The sequence below is a fragment of the Mesoplodon densirostris genome, chromosome X (assembly GCF_025265405.1).
Source record: "Mesoplodon densirostris isolate mMesDen1 chromosome X, mMesDen1 primary haplotype, whole genome shotgun sequence".
Classification (NCBI taxonomy): Eukaryota; Metazoa; Chordata; class Mammalia; order Artiodactyla; family Ziphiidae; genus Mesoplodon; species Mesoplodon densirostris.
The window spans coordinates 20,223,622-20,246,853 of NC_082681.1; the positions used below are offsets into that span (position 1 = coordinate 20,223,622).

Sequence of the window (23,232 nt, forward strand, 5' to 3'; positions counted from 1 at the left end):
GCTTGTAAGAAATGCAGAATCTTGGTTCAATCCGGGGTTTCGGCACACACACACACAAAAAGCAGAATATCAGGTGCCATCCCAGACCTACTGAATCCGAATTTGTATTTTTTAACAGCATTCCCCAGGTGATTTGTAGGCAAATGTAAACCCCTTGAGGGTAAGAACCTTGAACACTTTTTTTTTAAGTTGTTGGGGGTAGGAGTTTATTAACTTATTTATTTATTTTTGCTGTGTTGGGTCTTTGTTTCTGTGCCAGGGCTTTCTCTAGTTGTGGCAAGCGGGGGCCACTCTTCATCGCGGTGCGCCGGCCTCTCACTATCGAGGCCTCTCTTGCCGCAGAGCACAGGCTCCAGACGCGCAGGCTCAGTAGTTGTGGCTCACGGGCCTAGTTGCTCCGCGGCATGTGGGATCCTCCCAGACCTGGGCTCAAACCCGTGTCCCCTGCATTGGCAGGCAGACTCTCAACCACTGTGCCACCAGGGAAGCCCCCAGAACCTTGAACACTTAAGAGAGGGTCTTGCATATAATAGATTATTGTTCTTTTGATTTCTCAAGTTTGTGCTGTGCTTCAGCTGTTTATTCATTGATGTGGATCGGTGGAGTCGGGGAGGAAGGGAGGGTGGGAGGAGGGGGAAGGAGAGAGAGAGATTCAGAGAGTGTTGGGGGGAGAGGGAGAGGGAGAGAAGGAAGGGGGCATAAGAAAGTGAGAATGGGTGGGCTAGAGAGAGCCTACGGGATCTTTGCTCATTTGCTAATAACTTCGTGACAGTTTGAAAAACAGTCTTTGCTCCCCTAGATGGATAGAACCTCTAGTCTAGGCCTTGGCTTAATTTAATGTGGCCGGAGGCACATACGTCTTGAGATCATTTTGCTCTTACCCTAGGGAACTGTTGGTTTCCCATGTCCTCTTTTGCTGGCATTCTGAGGTGTGTCTTCTCTGGCCACCCCCAGAAGTCAGAGTGGAGCTCACGAGGAGTTTCAAAGAGCCATGGGAGAACTGTGCTGAGTGTTTCAGATAGTCCCTTCTGTTTTCAGAAACAGATTTTCTGCTTTGTTTTCAAACTTCAAAGTCTATTTCTGAAATAAAGGTTTATTTCCCCCCATGGAATTCTGAAGGTTTTATACAAGTGTTAATTTTGAAAACCCAAGTCACTTCTTGCCTTTGAAACTTCAGTACTGTGGGTCAATTTAATAACATTGCCTGAAGGTTCTTTTGGCCTTCAAAAGCTGTCAGATTGCCTTTTTGTTCTTTGAGAGAGTAAGGTTGACTCTTTCGCAAAGCCTGAAGGTGATATTGGAACCAACATTTATTCAATCATTTGTAGTCTTCCCCCACCCCTCAACAATATTCAGTTTTATTTTCAAGTTAGGTCCTAGTGGCCATGAGATGTTTTGCCAACTAACGATTTTGGGAAAATTCCCCAAAAGCTCATCAACATTTCATGGAGTAGTGATAAGAAGTAGCCCAAGTTACTCTGACGCCCATGGTAAGGGGAAGAGTGGGTCCCCCCCTTCATCGTCTGTTGGACTGCTCCCCACGTCTTTCCTTTTCGCCTTCCTCTTTTCCACCCTCACACTCTCTCAAGTGGTTATAGTTTGGAACAGAAGGTGTTTTATGGTTTGTTATATTTATTGAATGCTTTTGTGTTCCTTGTTCTCTTAAAAAATAGATGAGTGGAATGTTTTATATTTTCCTCTCTATTTTAAGTTGTGTTTCCTTTTCCTATAGGTCCTGATTTCCTTTTCTCCCCTCTCTTCCCCCATCTTCCTCTGCCTTCTCCACATCTGCTTGCCCTCAGTGATCCTGGAGAGAAAACAGGCTTTGCATTTCTGCCCACATATTTGGGTACCTGGTTACTTCTCTTGGGATATTGTGAAATTCAACTCCTTAGTTTGGAAATGAAGAGGTCTAAAATATGCACTGATGCATTTACATTCCACTTTCTAAGAACTCTGAGTATTTAAAAGGCTTTTTGTACAGATAGGACAAGGCTAAATATATCTGACTTGAATACCTCAGATCCTTGCAATGTAGTTTACATTCTCTCTCACTTTGTCATAATTCTCAATGAATGCAAATTGCATCTCTGTTCTTAGAAATCTCTTTTCTTACACTGAATGCCTTTCCTTTTTCTAAAGATAAGGGAGCCCCTTTGAAAGACTGCTACTGTGGGGTAGAACTGACACCTACCCTGTAGGCTAACCAAATTGTAGCCTGCTTTTCCCTGATGAAGTTATCACGTTTCAGGACATTGGATTTTAGTGTCCTAGTTTCAAATTTGACTACAGGTTAGAGAGTGTATTCCAGTTGGAGTATTCCTTGGTATTTTTTTCTTTGTGTTTACACTTCGGGGATCTTTGGTTTGTCCTGTATCTATTATCTCTTCCAAGCTTGGCCAAGGTTGTTAGGTTATGCAGTTATGTATAAATATTTAACAAGATAAGTTAGACAAAATGTGCTTAAAGATACTTTAGCCCCTCCATCCCCCCACCTCCTCACTGCCCGGGCCCCAGCTCAGTTTTTGTGTGGACTCACAGATGGTTGCTTTATCTCAGATGTTTAGATTTGGAGGACATTCCTTTGCACTTTGCTTGATGGACACAGTGAAATGGAAGCTTTTCAGTCAATCTTGCCTACCAAAATGGTAGCACCAAGTAACAGATAACATTAGCCTCCTCTTCCTTTTTTTTTTCTGACCAGTTATCCAAACTCCCCTAAGCCAGAGAGTTTTAAGTATGAGATTGTGTGTTTTTTAAGAAAATATTTTGGATAAAGACTAATGTTCTCAAGTCAGGAATAACAATTAGTACCATTCATTAATCAGGGACATGTTTTGACTTTGAGTCCTGGCTAGGAAATATAAACTGTGAAAGTCACACGTATATATGAACCTCAGGCAAATTTATGACTTGTCAGCCTTTTAAGGTTAAATTCTTAACCCCAAATCAAGGCTGGCTTTATATGTGGGGTTTGGCACATTCCTCTGGGCCACTGAACAGCCCCCTCCCTGAGCCCTTTGCTTAACAGCAGCTAATGGCCTAATGAGCAAGAAGGATTTCTGCCTCTTATCAGCTGCCTAAACAGCAACAGGAAGGCTGATATACAGAGTATAGGTCAAAACCTGAGTTCTTGAACCAAAAAACTACAGGGTCAGTTGAAAACTCTGGATACGTGGCATCTCCGTAGTCCTCAATACCAGTCAGTAAAGGAACTGGACACTTGAGTTCAAACAAATAGTAATAGTTGTCAAAAGTATGAACAATCTAATTAATTTTGCTAGTAGTTCTTTCCTTCTTTGTTTAGCTCTTCTATAAATAGTCTTCATATAGTCTTTAATGAGCTTTTAGTTTGTGCCTGGAGGTTGTTATGGTCATGTGGCCAGAGTGTCTGATTGTCAGATGGTGATGATGGAGGCAAGGGTATTTATATTCTGGCCCAGATTTTGGAAGGGGCTGCCAAATAAACGTAAATAGATATCTACTACTACTATTATTTCTTTTTAAACTGAATTTTTGAATAAATATGCACTCACTTGCCATGGAGTCAGAGGAACCTTGGTGCTTCTTCATACTGTACTCAGACCTTTTGAGTCATTGCTTGTTTCTTAGATCCACTTGGAATCCAGGCTCAGACTCGCATAGAATAAATAAATATTTTAGGGTATTCTGTGCCCAATCATAGTGAAAGCCCCTTGACTTTCATCTTCTGCATTTGCATTTTTTTCAGAGACAATAATGCAAACATTTTTTTCAGATTCTGTTCTGTTATTGAAAATCCTATTTACATAAACAGACATTGTTGTGGCTTAGGGAAGAATGTGGGGTCCCATTCCTTAGCTCCTTGTATATCTTTGCTAAGGCTTGTCTAAATAGAAGTAATGACGCTTTAGTCTAAGCAGCTTTTCTCATTTAGGTAAGCAGGGAGGTTTGAAATTTCAGTTTACTAGATAATTGAGTTTCTTCTTCTTAATTATTTCAGGCATGCAGGTTGCTCTCTTGATAGTAAAGACCCTAAAAGTCTAGTAGTAATCTCCTCAGGCATCCATTTGGTAATAAAATCCTGTGCATTTTCAGGGGTTAATTTTCATGACAATTGGGCACCCTCCCTACCCTCAACCCAACCTCCACCCTTGGAAAAATTCTGCTATCTTTTAGGGCTTTGGTCTTCTCACATTTGCAAAGGAACACTTAAAAAATATATAAGGATGATGCTGGAATTACTGGATCTAGAGGAAATTTAAATGTATTCAGATTCATGCTCATTATACAACTTTCATTTAGGGTTTTTAATAGCCATGTCATATTTCTCAGAAAATCATCTGCCTGGCTTTGCCAGGCTTGGTTTTCTGCCCTGAATGAAAAACTGAAGATTAGCAAAAGCGGAGCCTAACTATCCCCTATTCTATCCTTTTTCACAACAACAACAAAACAAACAAACAAAACAAAAAACAAAAAAAAACAAAGAAAGAAAGAAAAAGAAAAGAAAAAGAAAAAACATTCTCAGAGGTCATCTGGTGTAGAGCGAGGTGGGGAAAAACGTTAAAAAATACCCAAAAAACTCAAGCTGCCTTCACATCTGCTAGTCATTCCCACTGCTGTGACTTCAATTCAGCAAGTTTTTATTGAGCACCTGTGGTGGGGGCAGTGCTAATAATCATTAACATTTATTGAGCCAGGCGCTATGCTGAGCCCTTTATGGGCAACATCCCATTTAATCCCCACAATAGAACTACCAGGTGGGTGTTATTATTTCTCCCATTTTACAGATGAGGAAACCGAGGCTTACAGAAGTTTAGTGACTTGTACAAGGTCAAATAGCTACAAAATGAATTAAATCCACTCAGTCTGTTTTCAGAACCATGTTCCTAATCACTACTCTTGTGGTGGGCTCAGCATTTCTGGGGATTACTTCTGAAACCAGTTTTGAGAACCCAGTATGTGTGAGATGCTGGGGATTCGAAGAACAAAACTGCCCTCTCTCTGTTCATGGTGGGGGAGGCAGACATGGAGACAGATGAGGACCATGCATGGAGGGTCTCTGTATCTGTTGAGGGGAAGGAGGACAGCCTGGGAAGAGTGATGGCTTGAATCTGTGGGAATGCTGCATCCCAAATGCAGCCCAGCAGCCCGGGGTCACGGGCATTTGATTTTCCCGTTCAGTGAAGGTTATCGTCTCTGAGTTGAACTGCCTCAGTGACTGCATCAAACTGTTTCCATCACTGCCCTAGTTGACTGTAGCCTCAGCTACCTTGAACCCCACACTCCTTAGACATACATGCGCAGTCAGCATGGTTTTGGGAGAATTGGCTCCATGGTTCCCATGTCATTTGTACTTTATTTCAGTTCTTTCCTGAAAAAAAAGTAAAAGTTAAATGAGGCAGACATTCCCAAACCAAATTGCTGCAGTCTTGAGAGCTGGTGGCTTTCAGGAGGCAGGTCATACAATACTAGCAGCCCACAGGGAGATCCTGGATCCAGGCTTGGTTCTTTTAGCTTGATCTGGAGCCCTCCTGGCATTCCCTCTTGGAGCCCACACTGGGCTCTGGAGAGCTCTGTATCTGAATCACCCCCAGCTTGACAGGAGAATGAAGTTACTATTAGAAATTTTTGAGTTTTTCGGTGAAATCATGGGAATGGAAGGCAAATCCCCAAATTACCTGTTTGGGTAATTTATTTTTGTTTTCATGGCTCCCAAAGAAAGCAAGGAGGAAAAAGTCACTACTGAGCATCATTGAAAACTCTTTTATGTGTTGCATTAATGCAACTTAAAATTTCCTCAATTTTAGGAAACATTTGGTTCAGGGCAAAGTGAATTCACCAACGTGTGTGTGTGTGTGTCTGTGTGTGTGTCTGTGTGTGTGTGTCTCTGTGTGTTTGAAACCATATTCTTTAGTTTCCAATCTCAGCTTACCCAAAACTCCTTGTGCCTCCAAGTTTCTTATAGCTGCTTTGCAGTGGTTTGCTTGCCAATTCCCCTCCCATGCACTTTCTCCTTCATTAAATCTCTTCCACAGAAGGGGTTGCCACCAAGTCTAGACTTCAGTAACAGGCAGGAGGAGGGCCAATTAGTGAAGATTTTGATTCATATTACATGAGAGTGGGGGAAGGAGAAGGAGGCGGAAAATATGTCCTTCTCAGTCCTTCAGACACTCAATTCTAACACAACAGTATGTTGAAGTTGTATAAAATTACTGGAGCATTTACACAGCTAGTCCCCAAGATGGCATAAATGCCACAGCACTAGAGCATGTCAGTGTAGACGCTCAGATCTGCTGAAGGATAGGAAAAAGGAAAAGATCAATAACGTTGTTTCTCACTCAGGGATCAAGAGTGAGTGTTTGATTTTCTTTTGGTTGCATTTTGCTCAGGTGCAGTGTGTATGTTGTACTAACAAGGCAACCGACTCCCTTTTCCACAGGTCCCTATCATAGGGAAAGGGGAAAGATAAAATAGAGGGCACAGATTATTTACAGTGGCTGAGAAAGTAATTACAAGGTGCAATGGCTTGAAACTGAAATTTAGGTTAGCCATTAGAGCTGGGAGAAGCATCTTAACAGTAAGGGCAATTGGACATCAGAAAGATTTGCCTGGGAGCTGGTTAAACAGTGTCTCCAGAAGTGCCGGAAGACTAGGGCAGGTTTAATGTGAAGAGAAACTCCTACCAAATTCACGCTTGGGCTGGAGGCCCAGACTGATAGGTATATTCCATTGCTGCCCAGCTCTCTTTGTGATTATTTGATTGCTAATAGCTCAAAATGCTTTTTTTCATGTATACAAAATACACCTAATGTATCAGGCTTAAGAAAACAAACATTTTTTTGTATTTTATTTTATTTTTTATACAGCAGGTTCTCATTAGTTATCTATTTTACACACATCAGTGTATACATGTCAATCCCAATCTCCCAATTCATCCCACCAACGCCCCCCACCCCCGGCCCCGCTTTCCCCCCTTGGTGTCCATACGTTGAAAACAAACACATTTGAGCATCGAGAATGAGGCATTTGGATTAGTCTGAGCACCCTCCTAACGGACTTTCTGGACCATGAACCAAGGACTGAGGCAATATTGTTATTTTTTTGCTTCTGCAAGACTTACGTTTTATAGTATGGGACTGTGCTGTTAAAGTAACATTTGGGCTTCGTCAATATGACTTTCTCAAGGCTGAGCATAGATAAAATTTGGTTTTGGCCCCTTTGATCTTTTTTTAATCTTCCCCTTTGACATCGCCCCATGTCCCTATCCAGGTGTGCTGGGTTAACTCCCCCACCACACCCCCTCTTTCCTGTGCTCCAGGACGCTCCCAGGTAAACTCTTTAGCCTTGAGGTATGAGGGAATTACTCAAGGAATGTTACGCTTTAAGACAACACCTGATGAAATTGCTTAACCAAGTAGTAACTCACCCATGATGAAACATTTAGACATTACTAGGCAGGTACTTATAGGTGGGAGAGAGAGGGTGTACTAGTTTCCCAGGGCTGCCATAACAAATTACCTGAAATTTGGTGGCTTAAAACAACTGAATTTATTATCTCACAGTTCTGGCAGCCAGAAGTACAAAATCAAGGTGTCAGCAGGGCTGCATTCCCGCCAAGGGCTCTAGGAGAATCCTTCCTGGCCTCTTCCAGCTTCTCTTGGCTCCAGGCCTGCCTTGGCTTGTGGCTGCATCCTTCCAATGTCTGCCTCTGTCTTCACATGGCCTTCTATTCTTCCTGTGTCTCTCCTCTGTGTGTCATTCCTAAGGACATGTCATGGGATTTAGGGCCCACCTGGATTATCCAGGATGACCTCATCTTGAGATCCTTCATTTAATTACATCTGCAAGACCCTTTTTTTTCCAAATAAGGTCACATTCACTGGTTCTAGGGGTTAGTACATGGACATAATCTTCTTGGGGGGCACCATTCAGTCCACTACAGAAGAGAACTTTCTGGGCCTCTTGAATCATCCCGATTTACCAGAGCTCTCTACTCTAAGGGGAACTTGTTCTAGGGAAGCTTAAAGTTGGTTACAAAATTTCAGTGTGTTTCCTGAAAGGGATGTGGGTGGCAACTGCTGTTAACCCACTTTCTAAATGGTTAAATCAAGGACCTGGGGAGTGAAATGACTTACCTAGTCACTCTGGATCAGAAGAAGAGTTCTGAAACTGAATAGGCTACCGTATTATTATTCAGCATGGACTTTGTGTCTTTAACTCATGGCCTTATTGGATGTTTTTTCTTAAAAAATATTTTTGTAAACACTTTAGCCATAAGAAGGCAATCATTGCTTATTAGTCACTTGAAAAACCTTTTCACAGGACTTGTAGGATCAAGGTGATGGTGTGCTTTCAATCTACCGTAGCCTTCTACCTAGTCTTTGTGGTTTGCAGAAACATCAGGCACAGGGAGTTCTAGAAGCCAGAGACATCTGTGAAGCAAAAGACTGCCTTTTTACGGTCAGGTATACTGAGTTTTAGGTACAACTTGCATGCAGAACGGTAAATATATAGTTGTCACAGATGAGACATTCTCTGAAGAAATACTGTCACACTTGCTTATGACAAAAGGACCAGTTCTAACATTTGTGGCAGTGACAGTCTTGGCATGTAAAGAGATTAGTGAGTTAGAGTGTGGTCTTCATGGAAACGCAGAGAGAAGGGAACGTTGGAGGTCACCAGGCACAGAATGCTACATAGTGCAGGAGTCCCTTTTGTGGTATCTCTGACATTGCTACCCAAATTATGCTTGAATGCCTCAAGACATAAGGAGCTTACTATCTATAGGAAGCAGGGTCTAACTGTTGAGTATTTGTTCATCCATTCAACGAGCATTAATTGAGTGTCTACTATATTCCGGGTACTATGCCATGTCAGGAAATACAAAGATGGCCAAGATATTGTTCCTGCCTACAGAAACTTACAATTTAATGGTAGGGGTAATAAAAGTATAACAATAGCTATAAAAGCTAGATTGCAAAATGCAGTATTAGAAGTACAAAGTGTGCTGAAAATTCACAGAGTTGACAGCTCCCGGGGTTTATTTGGTGGAGAGGGTACCTGGGGGAGGAGAGACAAACATTATGAAAGAGACAGTTGAGAGAGACCTTATGGATGAGAAGGTTTTAATAGCTGAAGCTAGGGGAAGAGCACTCCTGGGACAGAAATAGCATGAACAAAAGAGGGAAGCAGGAAATGAAGGCACGTGTTTGGGAAACATTAAATAGGAGTTTAATTCTCACAACCACCTTGAGAGGTAGGTGTTATTGTTCCCGTTTTATAGATAAGGAAGCTGAGGCTCAGAGATTCAGTAACTTGCCTAAGATCACACAGCTGTTACGTGGTGAAGCTGGGATTCACAACCTGGTCTGATTCCAGTGTCCTTCCCTTTGCTATTGCGTGCCATCCATCAGGAAGCTATCTGACATTAGTTGGCCTCTGGAGACAAAGGGGTATATAAAAGGGAATGTGGTTATTACATGGGGTGAAGCACTGAAAAGGCTGAGTTGTTGGTCTTTGCCTTGGCCTCATATCCATGTTCATGTATAGCTATTGTCAAGTGCTATTGACAGAGCCTTCTTAGAAGGGCAGAGGCAGGTCCTTTGCTTCTTTTGTGTCCTCCCAATGCCTAGTCTAGAATGGGCTTAGTGACTATTGATTGACCTATAGTTGGAAGCAGACTCTCAGATCTGAAATTGTCTGCACGATCATCTAGTCAGGCCCAGATCTGAAAAGGTATTTGGTTGAGTCACACAGCTGATTTGGTAGCAGAACAGATAATAACACTTTAGTCTTGGTAGGGAAGGGTTCTTTCCCCCCACCCATGATGTGATTTCATACACAGGGGAAATGGCCTAGCACTTAGATTGGGCCTAGGGTGTTGAAATTCTCAGGTATGCTTCAGGTCTGCGTATTTGAATATTGTATCTGAAAAATAAAAATTATACATCTCCTAAAAGATGGGATCTCTGCTACTTATCTGAGTAGAATAACAATTAGTGAAAGAGTGACTAGGGAGAGACAGGAAAATTGCCTTGGTTTAGTCCCTCTGGCAGAATTCTAAAAGATTCTTTAGCCCGGAACTTCCCTGGTGGCACAGTGGTTAAGAATCCGCCTGCCAATGCAGGGGACACGGGTTCGAGCCCTGGTCCGGGAAGATCCCACATGCCGTGGAGCAACTAATCCTGTGCGCCACAACTACTGAGCCTGCGCTCTAGAGCCCTCGAGCCACAACTCCTGAGCCCGCGTGCCACAACTCCTGAAGGCTGCACGCCTATAGCCTGTGCTCCGCAACATGAGAGGCCACTGCCATGAGAAGCCCGCACACCGCAACGAAGAGTAGCTCCCGCTCGCCGCAACTAGAGAAAGCCCGCCTGCAGCAGCAAAGACCCAATGCAGCCATAAATAAATAGATAGATAGATAGATAGATAAATAAAAGATTCTTTATCCCAACTGGCATATCCTCCAACCCAATTTTGTTTTTATTAGGGTTTTTACCCTGTCTAAATAATGTGTGTGGGGGGGATGGGGTGGAGGGAAGAGACGAAGGGAGAAGAGGAGGTGAGAGAGAGCTCCATTTTGGGCTCTGAGGATTCTTTATTTTTCCTGGAATACTGTTCTTCTATGAGTTGCTCTATTAGCATCAATTAATCTGACCTGGTTCCCTTAAAACTGAACTCTCTTGAAGTTCTGGCATTGTTTCCAAGTCAAAGGGGAGGGCATCAAGCCAAAACCATCAGCGAGCCCCTTGAGATACAAAGATAAGTCAGTCAAGGGTCTTTCCCTGAAGGAACTTAAATGTAGTGAAGATAAGGCATGCAAATGTAACCATGATGCAAGTTAGAGAGTGTGAGAAGTGTCTTTATAAAGGATGCGGAGTGCTATGGGAATTCAAAGGACAGAAAGCTTGTGGAGTGCATCTCTGCCCCCGCGAACACTCTCTCCTGTGAGAATCCAATCCAAAAATAACTCAGAGTCAATTATACCTCAGGGAAGCTGGAAAAAAATGTAAAAAGACAACAGACAGAAAATAGCCAAAGGTAACTAGGAATCATCTGGTGGCGGGGCTCACATACTCCTCCTTATACGGCCCCAGCCACTTTCCACCAGCTCACTTTTCCCTCTAGCCTTACCAGGTTCCTTGGCAAAGCCTGTATATGCCACCCACTTTCACGCGCCTGTGTCTTTGCTCTGGTTTTTTTTTTTTTTTTTTTTTTTTTTGCAGTACGCGGGCCTCTCACTGTTGTGGCCTCTCCCGTTGCGGAGCCCAGGCTCCGGACGCGCAGGCTCAGCGGCCATGGCTCATGGGCCCAGCCGCTCCATGGCACGTGGGATCTTCCCGGACCGGGGCACGAACTCGCGTCCCCTGCATCGGCAGGCGGACTCTCAACCACTGCGCCACCAGGGAAGCTCTGCTCCGTTTTTAAGAAGGAGAACGATGTGATCAGATATGTACTTTAGCAACGTTTCTCTCCGGCTTGGGTGGAAGAGAGGGTAGAGGCAGGAAGGCCAGTTTAGAGGCTGTAATAGATTTCCAAGTGAAAAGAGGTGAGGTGATGAGGCAAGGATGGAAAGGAGATGAATGATGAGGGATATTTAAAAAGCATAACCAGTAGGATTTAGTGACAGTTGGCTATAGGGGATGAGGGTGAATGAGGTGTCCAGAGTGACCTAGAAATTTCTAGTTATTGATAGTTTGGGAGTCCATTTCCTGGACCAATCTGTGAACCCCAGGGCAGGGACTGTGTCCTGTTCATTACTGTATTCCTTGGGTTGGGCAGAGACCCTAGCACAAAGTAGGCATTCTGTAAATGTTGTATGAATGAATTGTTCACCACTTTGGCAGGCTGAATGTAATCAGTGAATTTGTGTTCCCAGAGCACATGTTTGACTGCTGCTTGGGAATGTGGTCCAGAAAGAACCTCTTTGTGGGAGAGTGTAGTGATCTAGGGATTCAACCTTTACTGGGCATGAAATGATATGCAGTTAATTGACAGTTGGCAGTAGAGATAAAGGTAATTCGTTCTTTAGTTCTCAGGCTTATCTCCAGGGTTGCTTTAAACTCCCAGTACTCCAGTGTGGTAGCGACATTTTGGCCTGCCTTTTACAGAGGCAGAGTCTGTCACGGCCCCAGGCATGATCTTTGATTTAAAGTCTGAGCTCGTGATACCCAGGTGTGCCCTCTGCAAGGTCATGTTCTTTCAGGCTAAATAACAGAAGGGTAACCTTCATCTGGGTTCCCTAAGACGATTTCTTCCACCAGCAATCCTCACTTTCCCCACTGGTTTCAAATGCAACCATTTCTTTCATCTGTATTCCTATCTTGATTAGTAAGAAATTAATGAGCATGTAAGATTTGATTTAGATAATGATTAATTAGGGGGAAAGGCACCGTTCTAATAGCAAGTCACTGTTATATGCTAAGGAAATTAGTTAATATTTCTGGATGGCAAATTGGCTTGTCCTCTGTTAAAAAAAAACCTTTTAGAAATGGTTGATATGTTATTTTTTCGTTCATTTGTAGAGCAACCTGCACTTAATCCTTTGGATAATTCTAATAGGCATCTATTATTTTCCCTATAAGTCATGAAGCAAACCAGTTTTGGATATCATTCATTCCTTTGTTTAGTATTACTTTAATGATAATATTACATTATTATTTTTAGCACAGCATAGGTTTGTTAGCAAAAAAAATCTGCCATTCATAAAGCAGACCTTGGCAATAAAATGTGTGAAATCATCATACACACACACACACACACACATGCGTATATATAGGGAAAATATTTCAGTTTTCATTGTTACTGAGCCCTGACGATTTAGTCTCGTCTGTTGCTGTTTGAATATGTTCTATCTGCTTTTAGAAAAGTATAAGGATCAAGGTCTACATTAATACTTCTTCTGTTCTTTAGCATGCCTTTAAATGTGATTTTTGACAATTTATAGTCATTAGCTAAAATTGCAGTGTAGTAAAATAACCAACATATAGAACATAATAAAGGTAATTGGAGAATAGGAGGGCTGGAAGTGACCTTGAGGGGTTATTTAGCTCATTTCCCAATTTCAAGCTGTAAGACTAATCTTCCTAAACAGCACCCTTCATCATATCATGCCTCTGCTTGAGACTCAACAGTGGTTCTTTATTGTCCATGGAGTCAAGCCCATAGTCTTTTGTCTGCATTCAAGGCCCTTCAGACTCTGGCCCATCTTGCCTGATAAGCTAGCTATACCCCAGATTCTAGCTTCTCTCTAGGCAGGTTATTTTTGCCCCACTATTCCACAGGTGCCAAATGCATTTCACCCATTGGTCTTCTCATCTTTTACCGTGTAGCTCAAGCCCTGCCTCCTCCTGGAAGTCTTCTTTGACCCCTAGAGCCTCTGGTGAGCATTTACTTATCCAGCAAATGTTGTCTATATTACATATTTGAAAATTCCACTTTATTGAAATATAATTTATACATAACAAAGTACACTCATTTTGAGTGAAGAATTTACTGAGTTTTGACAACTTTATATACCCATGTAACTACCACCCCAATTAAAATATAGACTATTTCTGTCACCTCAGAAAATATACTGCATATTTTGTCACCTAACCATATATCAGCTTTTACTGTTCTCTAGCTATTTTTGTGTGTGAAAGTCTGGTCTCTTAGCATGAATTTGTTTTTTGTTTATTTTAATTTTACTTAACATATATTGAATATTTACCTTGTACCAAGTAGGCTAAGAGCTTTACATGCATAATCTCACTCAGTCCTTGCAACAACTCTGCAAGGTAAGTGGTATTGATAATAGGGACGAAAAGGCCTGTAGAGGTTAAATAATCTACCCTTGGTTGCAAGCTAGTAAGTGGTGGGGCTAGGACTAAATTGTAAGCTACTTGACCAGAGGGACCATAAGTGTTTTGCCTACCATGATGCTGGCCTCCAGGCCGTTAGTACTTACTGACTTGGAATAAAATCCAATAGAACAGATACAATTAAACAGCCTCATATATAGTGTTCACTGTCCTCTTCCAATTAGCGACAGAGCTCAGGCCTGGAATGGGGTCTCCAAGTGAGTGTGGTGCACCTGTGACTGGCATGGCAGAGAGGAACTGAAGTCCCAGTCCTGGTGGAGGTGGCTAAGGGTAACCAGAAGCAGTCTAAAATGTCAAGTCCTTGAATGGAGCCAAAAAGACTAAGAACTAGGCCCAAAGGAGAGAGTCTGTGTTATAGGTCAAGCAGGCAAGGACACAGGTAGCCAAACCTAAGAGATCCCCTTACACAAGAGTACACATCAGGAGGGAGCTTTTGGTGGACCACCTGTGATTTAGCCTCTGGAAGGGAAAGCAACTGGTAAGGGTGCCCAGCTTGGATACACATGGGAATAATCCTCCAGAGAAAAGCTTCCATAACTCAAATGTCTCTTCTCAGTTGTAAGACCCAGAACTGGGCCCACTGTGCAAGCAAGACATTGTCTCAAAATAACTAGAAATAAATTACTTTATAGTTTCTTCAAGCGAAACATCTGTTTGTGAATCTTCAAGATGTTTGGAAATTGATTTTTGTGGTATTTTATTATATTTTTCCAAGATCAAAGCATACAGATGTAACATTTTCAGGGTCATCTGTCTCCACTCCTTTTTAGATCAGACAGACAGAAAGTGTTCTTTCTGTGTTCTCAGTCTGCAGCCCTCATTAATGCACCACTACATGCACAGGGCTGGCTGAGATCGCCGGGGCATCCCAAAGGAGATGGGAGTCATTCTCTGCTCTCCAGGAACTAAAAATCTAGGAGAGGAGATTATAGTATGAAGGTACTTTTTAATCCTCCAGAATAAATGGGAACTAGCAGCCCTGTAATGACTTCAGTTAATTTTTTTTTTAGCATCTGGGAATGCAACTTATTAAGCCCTAAAGAGTTGAACCTTTCTGACTCATTCGAATAGTCAATTGCTAAGTCTTCTCCTTATCTCCATCCCAGGCTATAGTGCTTGTCTCTATTCCCATTTCCCAGCTGAATTCCATTTTTACAAAAAAAAAAATGTGAGCACCTCTTTGACGAGTGTGGTCCGTGATTACTTTTCCTTCCCATCTAATAAAGGAGCTATTTTCCCTTAACCTTCTTTTGTTCCTGACATACTTAAAGAATGCTTTGCTGCTTACTATGTCTTTTGTAAGTTACATCTTATTTCTTGAATTGGCCTTTCTGCTTTTATTCACACAAGTATGTACCAGTTCTCAGTATACCTCCTTAGTCATTTGCCCTCGGTTCTACTTTTTATTCATCCCACTTGGGATTTGGTTCCCAGAGTAATTCTTTGTTTTGTTGATGAGGATTCCCCTCTAAATTCCTTCTCTATTTCTTTCTGTTTTGTGTGTTCTTTCTGTCTTGTTTCTTTCATGGGCATGTTCATGCATTAAAATGGTTATATTTCATTTTTGTCATTTCATATAGGTGTGTCTAGCTCTCCTGGCCCACTTCGTTCCTTACGCTATCATGTACTGAGGCTTATTTTAAGCTGGCCTGTGAGTTATATGAAATTTACTTAAAACAAAATGTTTTTCCCTTTGGCATTTAGTTCTCTCCTTCCTGGTTTGGAAATCGTGAATTCTTATCAGTTTATAGATGTTTTATGTCCTCAAATCTATAGCTAACTCTTAGCCCCCAGATCAATTATACTGGTTTATTGATTAACCAGGCTGTGATAAGTTGGTGGGAGGATAAATATTGCTATATATACATTTCTTATATTTGGATATAACACGTACCTTTCTTCATGACATCTGACATATTTTCCCATAAGTTCTCATTTGAGGTTTTAGTCCTTTAAAGATTTTGGCTAACCGAATTCCTGAGGTAGTAGGAGTTTATACAATGATGAGACTTGACCAACTCAGGGAAGGGGTACCCCTATGCATGCTCTAAGTTACTTCATGAATTATCATATTAAGGCAAACCAAACTGGCGTCGTGGTCATTTAAAGAGTCATTCCTGGGCTTCTGTTGGTACATTGAGTGGCAGTTTGTTACCTTCTAAGATGTAAGTAACTCACAGCACTTCACAAAGAAAAGATCTGAGCCCTATTATAACTCCCACTAGCTAGAGCTGCTGGGAGTTAGAACAGTACTAACAGCCACCCTGCCAAATAAACCCTACCATTCTTGAAAACAGGAAATCATCACCAATGGAAATTTAGCAACACAAAGAATTTTATCTATAACGCTTAATTTTATGAATGTATGCAAATACAGGTATTTTAAACCACACACTATTTAGGCATCAGTTTACTAAGAAAATAAATTGGTGTTTGGAAAGTACCTGCTATATAGTATTTTTCATATCTACACATGTGTCCCAACTACCCTGTTTAAATAAATCTAGATTAGCCACTTGTCCCCAAGGGGACTCTTTCCCTACTTGGTCCAATAAACTGAATCAGTTTCTACTTCTAGAATGGCATTACATTTTGTAACCTCATGTAGAAAGAACACAGTGAGCTAGAACTAGCTCTGTTTTTTTTCTTTTCCTGAAGATAATCATAAAGCCTTTGAGCTTAGACCCTATTTAAAATCGGTTTAAGGCTTGTATATGAGATTGACATTTATAGGAGATAAATCTGAACTCTGCATCTCCAGACCGCAAATTGTATTTTGACACATTAAACGTCACCTTTCCATCCAGTACTGTAAACCGCAGTGCTGGGTTAGGTTTGGTGATACGCATTATCCATGCTCTCCTTTACTACTTTTGTCAGCAGCTCCCTTGAGGAGGAGGAAGTGGAGAGCTTGGAGTCAATACTGTGAGGTTGAACTTGATGAATTTCATTCCTAAATTTAGAAAACTTGGACACATACGTTAGGGCCATGATAACTGGAATTCCTAGGGAAATCAGAGATTGTAACAAAAGTAAATTTTCTGGTAACTTAGGGCTAACTAGTTCCCCCCACCTTTTTTTTAAAAAAAAAAAACACCTCAGTCATTGAAAAGCTAAAACGTCTGAATATTTTTTCTAGCCTCACTTCAGTAAGATTTGATGTTTATTATGAAAGCTTACTTTGCCAAGGACTTTATGGAACTTTGGGGGTGTCCCCCCTTGGGGGGATATCCCATATACATGTTTTGTCATCCTAGCTAACTACGTCGCTTTATCGCACCCAGTTATATGCACTAGGTATTCATCTCTGTTAACCCCTCTAGACAGTGTGCTCCTTGGGATAAGGACCACGTCTCTCTTGTTGAAAGCTGTACCTCTACCATGTAGCACAGTGCTTGGCACACAGAAGATATGTTAGACTGGGTCCTCTGAGAAGCAGATGCCAATATAGCACTAGATGTGCAAGAAGTTTCTTGGGGAAAACACTTGGGAAGGAAATGAGCCATTCGACTGTGGTGTAGGTCTGACCCCTGTGGAGGAGGGAGGGAAGGAAGGAAGGTTGAGTAGAGAGAATGTAAACTGCAGTACAGTTTTAAGAAAGTTTTGTCAAGGTCAGTGGGGAGTCCTCAAGCCAAAATGCCTGTCAGCAAAGTCCTGTGTCTCACAGGACTTGGCATCTTTGCCATGCTCAGTCATTGGCTGGGAGCAGCCCCTAGGGATTGTGGCCTGGGCACAACATGGTGTTGAATTTAGAGCACAGCAGCTGGGACCGTTCGTCAGTTATACTCCCTGCGGTAGGAGGTCTGAGATGCACATTTTCATGGCCACCACAGAAGAGCTCAACAAATGCTTATTGAAGGGAAAGTTTGAGTAAAACAGGAGTTACAGAAGAAGAAGGAGATTGGACTTAAATATGTACTGAGCCCTAATATTTGCTAGTATTAGTAGAGGATATAAAATCTTGGGACTCTCCGTTGTTTCCCTCATTTCTCCTCAAATGTCACCTTCTGAAAGAAGCCATCTCTGATTACCCTACATAAATAGAAGCGTCCCTGCAATCACCACATTCCCTATCTACCTTACTTTGTCTTTTAAACATTAAAAAAACAGCAGCTATATTGAGGTATAATTGACATACCATAAGCTATACATATTTTAAGGGTACAGTTTGATAAATTTGACATATATTTACAGCCATGAAACAATCATCACAATCAAAATAATGAACATATCTATCACTCCCCCAAATTTCCTCACTCTCACCTGCTGAACGTCTTCATCTCCGCCAACAACCGCTGAACTGCTTTCTGTCACCATAGATTAATTTTCACTTTCTAGATGGAACCATACAGTATGTAATTTTTAAAATTTGGTTTCTTTCACCGAGCATAATGTTTTCGGGGTTCATCCATGTGGTGGCATGTATCAATAGTTTATTTCTTTGTATGGCTGAGTAGTATTCCATTGTGTGTGTATACCACAGTTTGTTTTCCCTTCCTTACTTAGTTTTATTTTCTCTGTAGTACTTATCACTGCTTGACCGTACATATGTAGTTTGTTGTCTCCAAGAATATAAGCTCCACGAGGGCAGGGACTTCACAGACTGCTGTATCCACAGTGCTTGTCACATAGTGGATACCCAATAAAATATTTGTTGAATGACTCTCACCTACTCCCATGGCTTCAATTTTCTTTTATATGCTGATGACTTCCATGGATACAGAAGTATGTTGAGTCACCAGCGAAGAGCTGAAAACAACAGAAAGGGTTTTTATTATGGGAAAACTTGGTAGACGATAATCATTAACTGAGGTACAGAATACAGGAGACGTAACTTTGTGTGTGTTTATATGGGATATATTGAGTTCAGTTTGGGGTCTGCTGAATTTGAGATTCCCACAGAGTAGTTGAAAATGTGGGATTTTGGAGCTCAGAAGAAAGGTGAAGGCAGGATTAGAGAGTTCAGCAATTACAGGGGTTAGGTAAGATCATTGGGGTTGGGCAGAGATGTAGAATGAGAAAGAGGGTCAACAACAACAGACGAAGAGGAAGTAAGAAAAGATAGATAAGAATAGCCATAGTGGGACTTCCCTGGTGGTCCAGCGGGTAAGACTCCACACTCCCAATGCAGGGGGCCTGGGTTCTATCCCTGGTCAGGGAACTAGATCCCACCTGCATGCCACAACTAAGGGTCTGCATGCCACAACTAAAAGATCCTGTGTGCAGCAGTGAAGACCCAGCGCAGCCAAAATAAATAAATAAAATAAATAAATATTAAAAAAAAAATATATATATATATAAAAGCCATAGCAGTTGTGGGGGGTGTATGAGGTGTGTGTGGATAGCTTTAGTGAACTGGGTAGGTTCACTAAAGCAGGGTGGGGGGAGTGTTTTAAGGAGGGATTGGTTAACTGTGAGGACTGCAAAGGGTCACATTGGTTGAGGACTGAGAAGAGGTTCGGATTCCCTAACTTTGGAATAATCAAGAAGATTATTCATTTGGCAGACCTTTATCGAGATACAGAAATAAAAAAGCATTCTGCATCATAAGGGAGCTCAGGAATTCAGAGGAACAGGAGGTTAGCATTTGTGCTACAGCTAGAATTGTTAAGAGTTGTGAGGGATTTTGGTGATTGAATGTTAATGTTAGTGACATTGGATTGGCCAGACATACATTTCATTGGGAAATCATAACTGGAAGTTTGAAAGTGGCTTCTTGGTTGTGTTTTCATTCATAAATTATAATCAAGAAAAAGAAATTGTAGGAGTGAAGATTAGTCTTTTAACAGACAAATTAAATATTGGTGTTCAGTGATGTATACTTTGTGCTATAAATTAGTTTATACAACATTTATGAGTCAAACCTAGGCAATTAATTCTTACAGTTATTCAAAAAGAATCAGTCATAAAGATAATTGGGAGAAAGCAGGGATTAGTTAAGGTAAACGCTGATTTTGGATAATCAAGATTTTACTGTATTTTAAAAGAAATGCATTGTTTTGCCTTGTTTGCCTCCTGTATATGTGTGTGTGTGTGTGAGAGAGAGAGAGAGACACTGTGCTTACTGAAACATGAAAAACTTGTTTGTTTCAGGATCAGATTTGCAAGTATGTCTCCCCAAGGGCCCAACATGCTGCTCAAGAAAGATGGAAGAAAAATACCAACTAACAGCACGATTGAACATGGAACAACTGCTTCAGTCTGCAAGTATGGAGCTCAAGTTCTTAATTATTCAGAATGCTGCAGTTTTCCAAGGTGAGTTCTGGGGATCATTTGAGATGTGCTGCTCAATGGCATCATTATTTGGGCACTGGGCTTTCAAATGCTAAGTATGATTTATAAATTACCATTCCAACATTAATACTTGTTATAAAAACCTCCCAGTGAGGGACTTCCCTGGTGGTGCAGTGGTTGAGAATCCGCCTGCCAATTCAGGGGACACGGGTTCGATCCCTGGTCCGGGAAGATTCCACATGCTGTGGAGCAACTAAGCCCGTACACCACAGCTACTGAGCCCGCAAGCCACAACTACTGAGCCCGCGTGCCTAGAGCCTGTGCTCTGCAACAAGAGAAGCCACTGCCATGAGAAGCTCACGCACGGCAACGAAGAGTAGCCCCAGCTCGCCACAACTAGAGAAAGCCTGCATGCGGCAATGAAGACCGAACACATCCAAAATATAAATAAAAATTAAAATTAAAAAAAAACCAAACAAACCTCCCAGTGAGAGATTCTGGTTAAGGAAAAACATGGTTTTTAGAGAAGCTGCATTACAATCTTTGGAAAGGTGGGTATTGTCAAAAATCATTGTCTAAGGACATTCTGTTTACCTGTATGTAAAGGATGAAATCTCTGAAGAAGGAATAAATGGTACTTTCCCTCCACTAGCCCATAAAACTTGTTTAAAAAACAAAAATGTTTACTTAAATACCAGTTTTTTTCCAGGAGTTAGTTGGATATTTGTGGAACATGCACAAACTCTTTCTGACCACTGGGACTATTTCCATTTAAGTGGGAAAAACTGGCTTAATGGCCCTACATTTTCTCATTTGTGTGAGTGCTTATCCTTTCTCTTTTTCTGAGTCTCAGTTCTTACTACACCTGTGTATGACTGTAAAAGATAGCTGTTGTGGTGTTGCCAGAATGGGTAGGAAATTACATTTCTCCTTATTAACTTGTAGGACTGTCATGGCTGGATGGGGAGTATCTCCCTTGATTCAGAGACCCAGCTAGAAGGATGATGGTAGTGATGAGAGCAAACACTTATATAGCATTATGTGCTAGGTACTCTTTTAAGTGTTTTACATATATTAATTCATTTAATCCTCACAATAAACCCTATGAAGTAAGTAGTATTATTAGGTTCCCCATTTTATGGATGAAAACTCAAGGCACAGAATGGTTAAGTAACTTGCCCCAGGTCACACAACTAATAAATGGGGAAAGTAGGATTTCAACCCAGTTGGCCTGGCCCTCAGAGTATATGCTTTTAACTACCTCATTATGCCACGTCCTGTGAAAGAAAGTTAATTATGGATATTGGGGCTTTCTTCTATCCTTCCTTAAGCAGATGGAATCAGCTGCCTTTTTCTTGTCCCACAAGGAGAGAATTGGGGTCAGATAGAAAAATAACACTTCTTACTACTTGACATTCGAAATCTTTAGATTTGTGGCACCTTTATAAGAATTAACCTGTTTGAATTGTAAGGTGGGTTGATTATAGCTTATTTTGCATATAATGAAATACTTAGAATTAGCTGAGAAAATTATTCAAATTAGCTAATAAAACATACATTCACAACAGTTTCTTGGGTCAAAGCCTCGGGATGTTGGGTTGATTATATGAAGTATAATACGGAAGCTTGAAGTATTTGTTAACCTATTTATGCAGTCAGACTCTTGTGAAGAGTTTGTTGAGACTAACAATTTGGCAAAAGAATGAATAATTTAAGCTCATTTTAAAAATACATGTACCATTCATGTACTTCTTAGATTGATTTTGGAGCTGATCTACTGGCTGAAAGTAGGGTGATGAGAAGTGATGTGACATGAAGATCGAGTTGAAGTGGAGGACTGAATCTTACTCTATGGGCTGTGGAGGTGCTTTTCTAGAATGGAGTATTTGTGATTTGTTTCATTCCCAGAATAACCAAGCCCACAGATGTTATCTTACCATTGCCTGGCTGGATGGGGGTGGTGGAGTGATCACGCTGGTATTCTAGCGTGAAGAGTAGCTGACGTGGCTGTCTATCTGAGGGCCTTGCATGTCAGCATTCACATCTCTGTCCAGTTCTGCATTTTGCATGTTGTGTTTTCTAGTTCTGGAACAGCAGAAGACTAGGAGAGAAAGGAAGTTTTGACAAGATTTTGATTGGATTAGCTTCCAGATATGGCTGCTATAGAATGGAAGCTGAACGCTTGTCTTGTGAACAGAGGGTAGAGAGTAGGGGGGCAGCACCTACTAGTTCTCTCTCTCTCTCATACACACACACACACACACACACACACACACACATACATATAAATATATTATTTCTCAAATTGTGGGGACAGGCAGAAGGACAGCCCTGGCAAAGGAACATGGAGAAAACTAATGTCTGAACTCATTGCCGGTGACTTCTACCTTGTCACCATATGTACTCATTCTTTAACTTGTTTCATTCTCTCTTCTTATTCTTTTCCTGATTCACTCTTAGAAAAAATAAACCCCATAAGAACAAAATAAAACATGGTCCTAGACCTCAAGGCAATTATGCCATGTTTGTAGAGACATTGCCCCAAATCCCTTCTGTAGGATTGTCTCCTTGTCTGGAGAGACAAGACTAAAATCAGGGACTGCTACAAGATGATGTATTACTGATTGCTGAGAAAAAGAGAGTATCCACTTTTTTCTTATAACTACTTAGTACTCCAAAGAATTTAATTGGCAGACACAGTTGCTTTTTCCCTAAAATACACCCCCTCCCCAAGATTCCGGTAGAACAAATTGTTGAGAAAATTGCTCCAGTGCTTCACTCCTGTGAAATTTGATGTGAGCTGTTTTCACCACATGAAATTGAACATAGCTCATCTTGATCTTGGCCTAGATCCACAATCTCTTTAGGGTTCCTTCACTAGTTCACATTGGGGGTATTAAGCAGTGAGTGCTTTCTGCAAATACGTGCACAGTTCCACGAGCAATCCTTACTGCCTCGATTTGGAGTTTATGTCTTCATTTGCAGGAAGCCTTTGCCCTCATAAATGAGCCTGGGGCCCTTTGCTACAGTGGTTGGAGTGCTCTATTGCCAATGTTGTCTTGATAATGATTGAAGCATTTAAAAAGTTGTTCTTTATTTTCAATCTTTGCATTGCCTCGTTTCCTAAACTTAATTTACTTTGATGCGCTTAGTA

At 41.3% G+C, this 23,232-nt stretch overlaps 1 protein-coding gene across 1 annotated transcript in view; it reads left to right on the forward strand.

Annotated features, from left to right (window-relative positions):
- GPC3 (glypican 3) overlaps nucleotides 1-23,232 on the forward strand; it is a 435,634-nt gene that overhangs the window by 12,108 nt on the left and 400,294 nt on the right. The window contains exon 2 of the mRNA XM_060087058.1: nucleotides 19,938-20,099. Within this exon, the coding sequence (XP_059943041.1) occupies nucleotides 19,938-20,099 (162 nt within the window). The remainder of the gene's footprint in view (nucleotides 1-19,937; nucleotides 20,100-23,232) is intronic.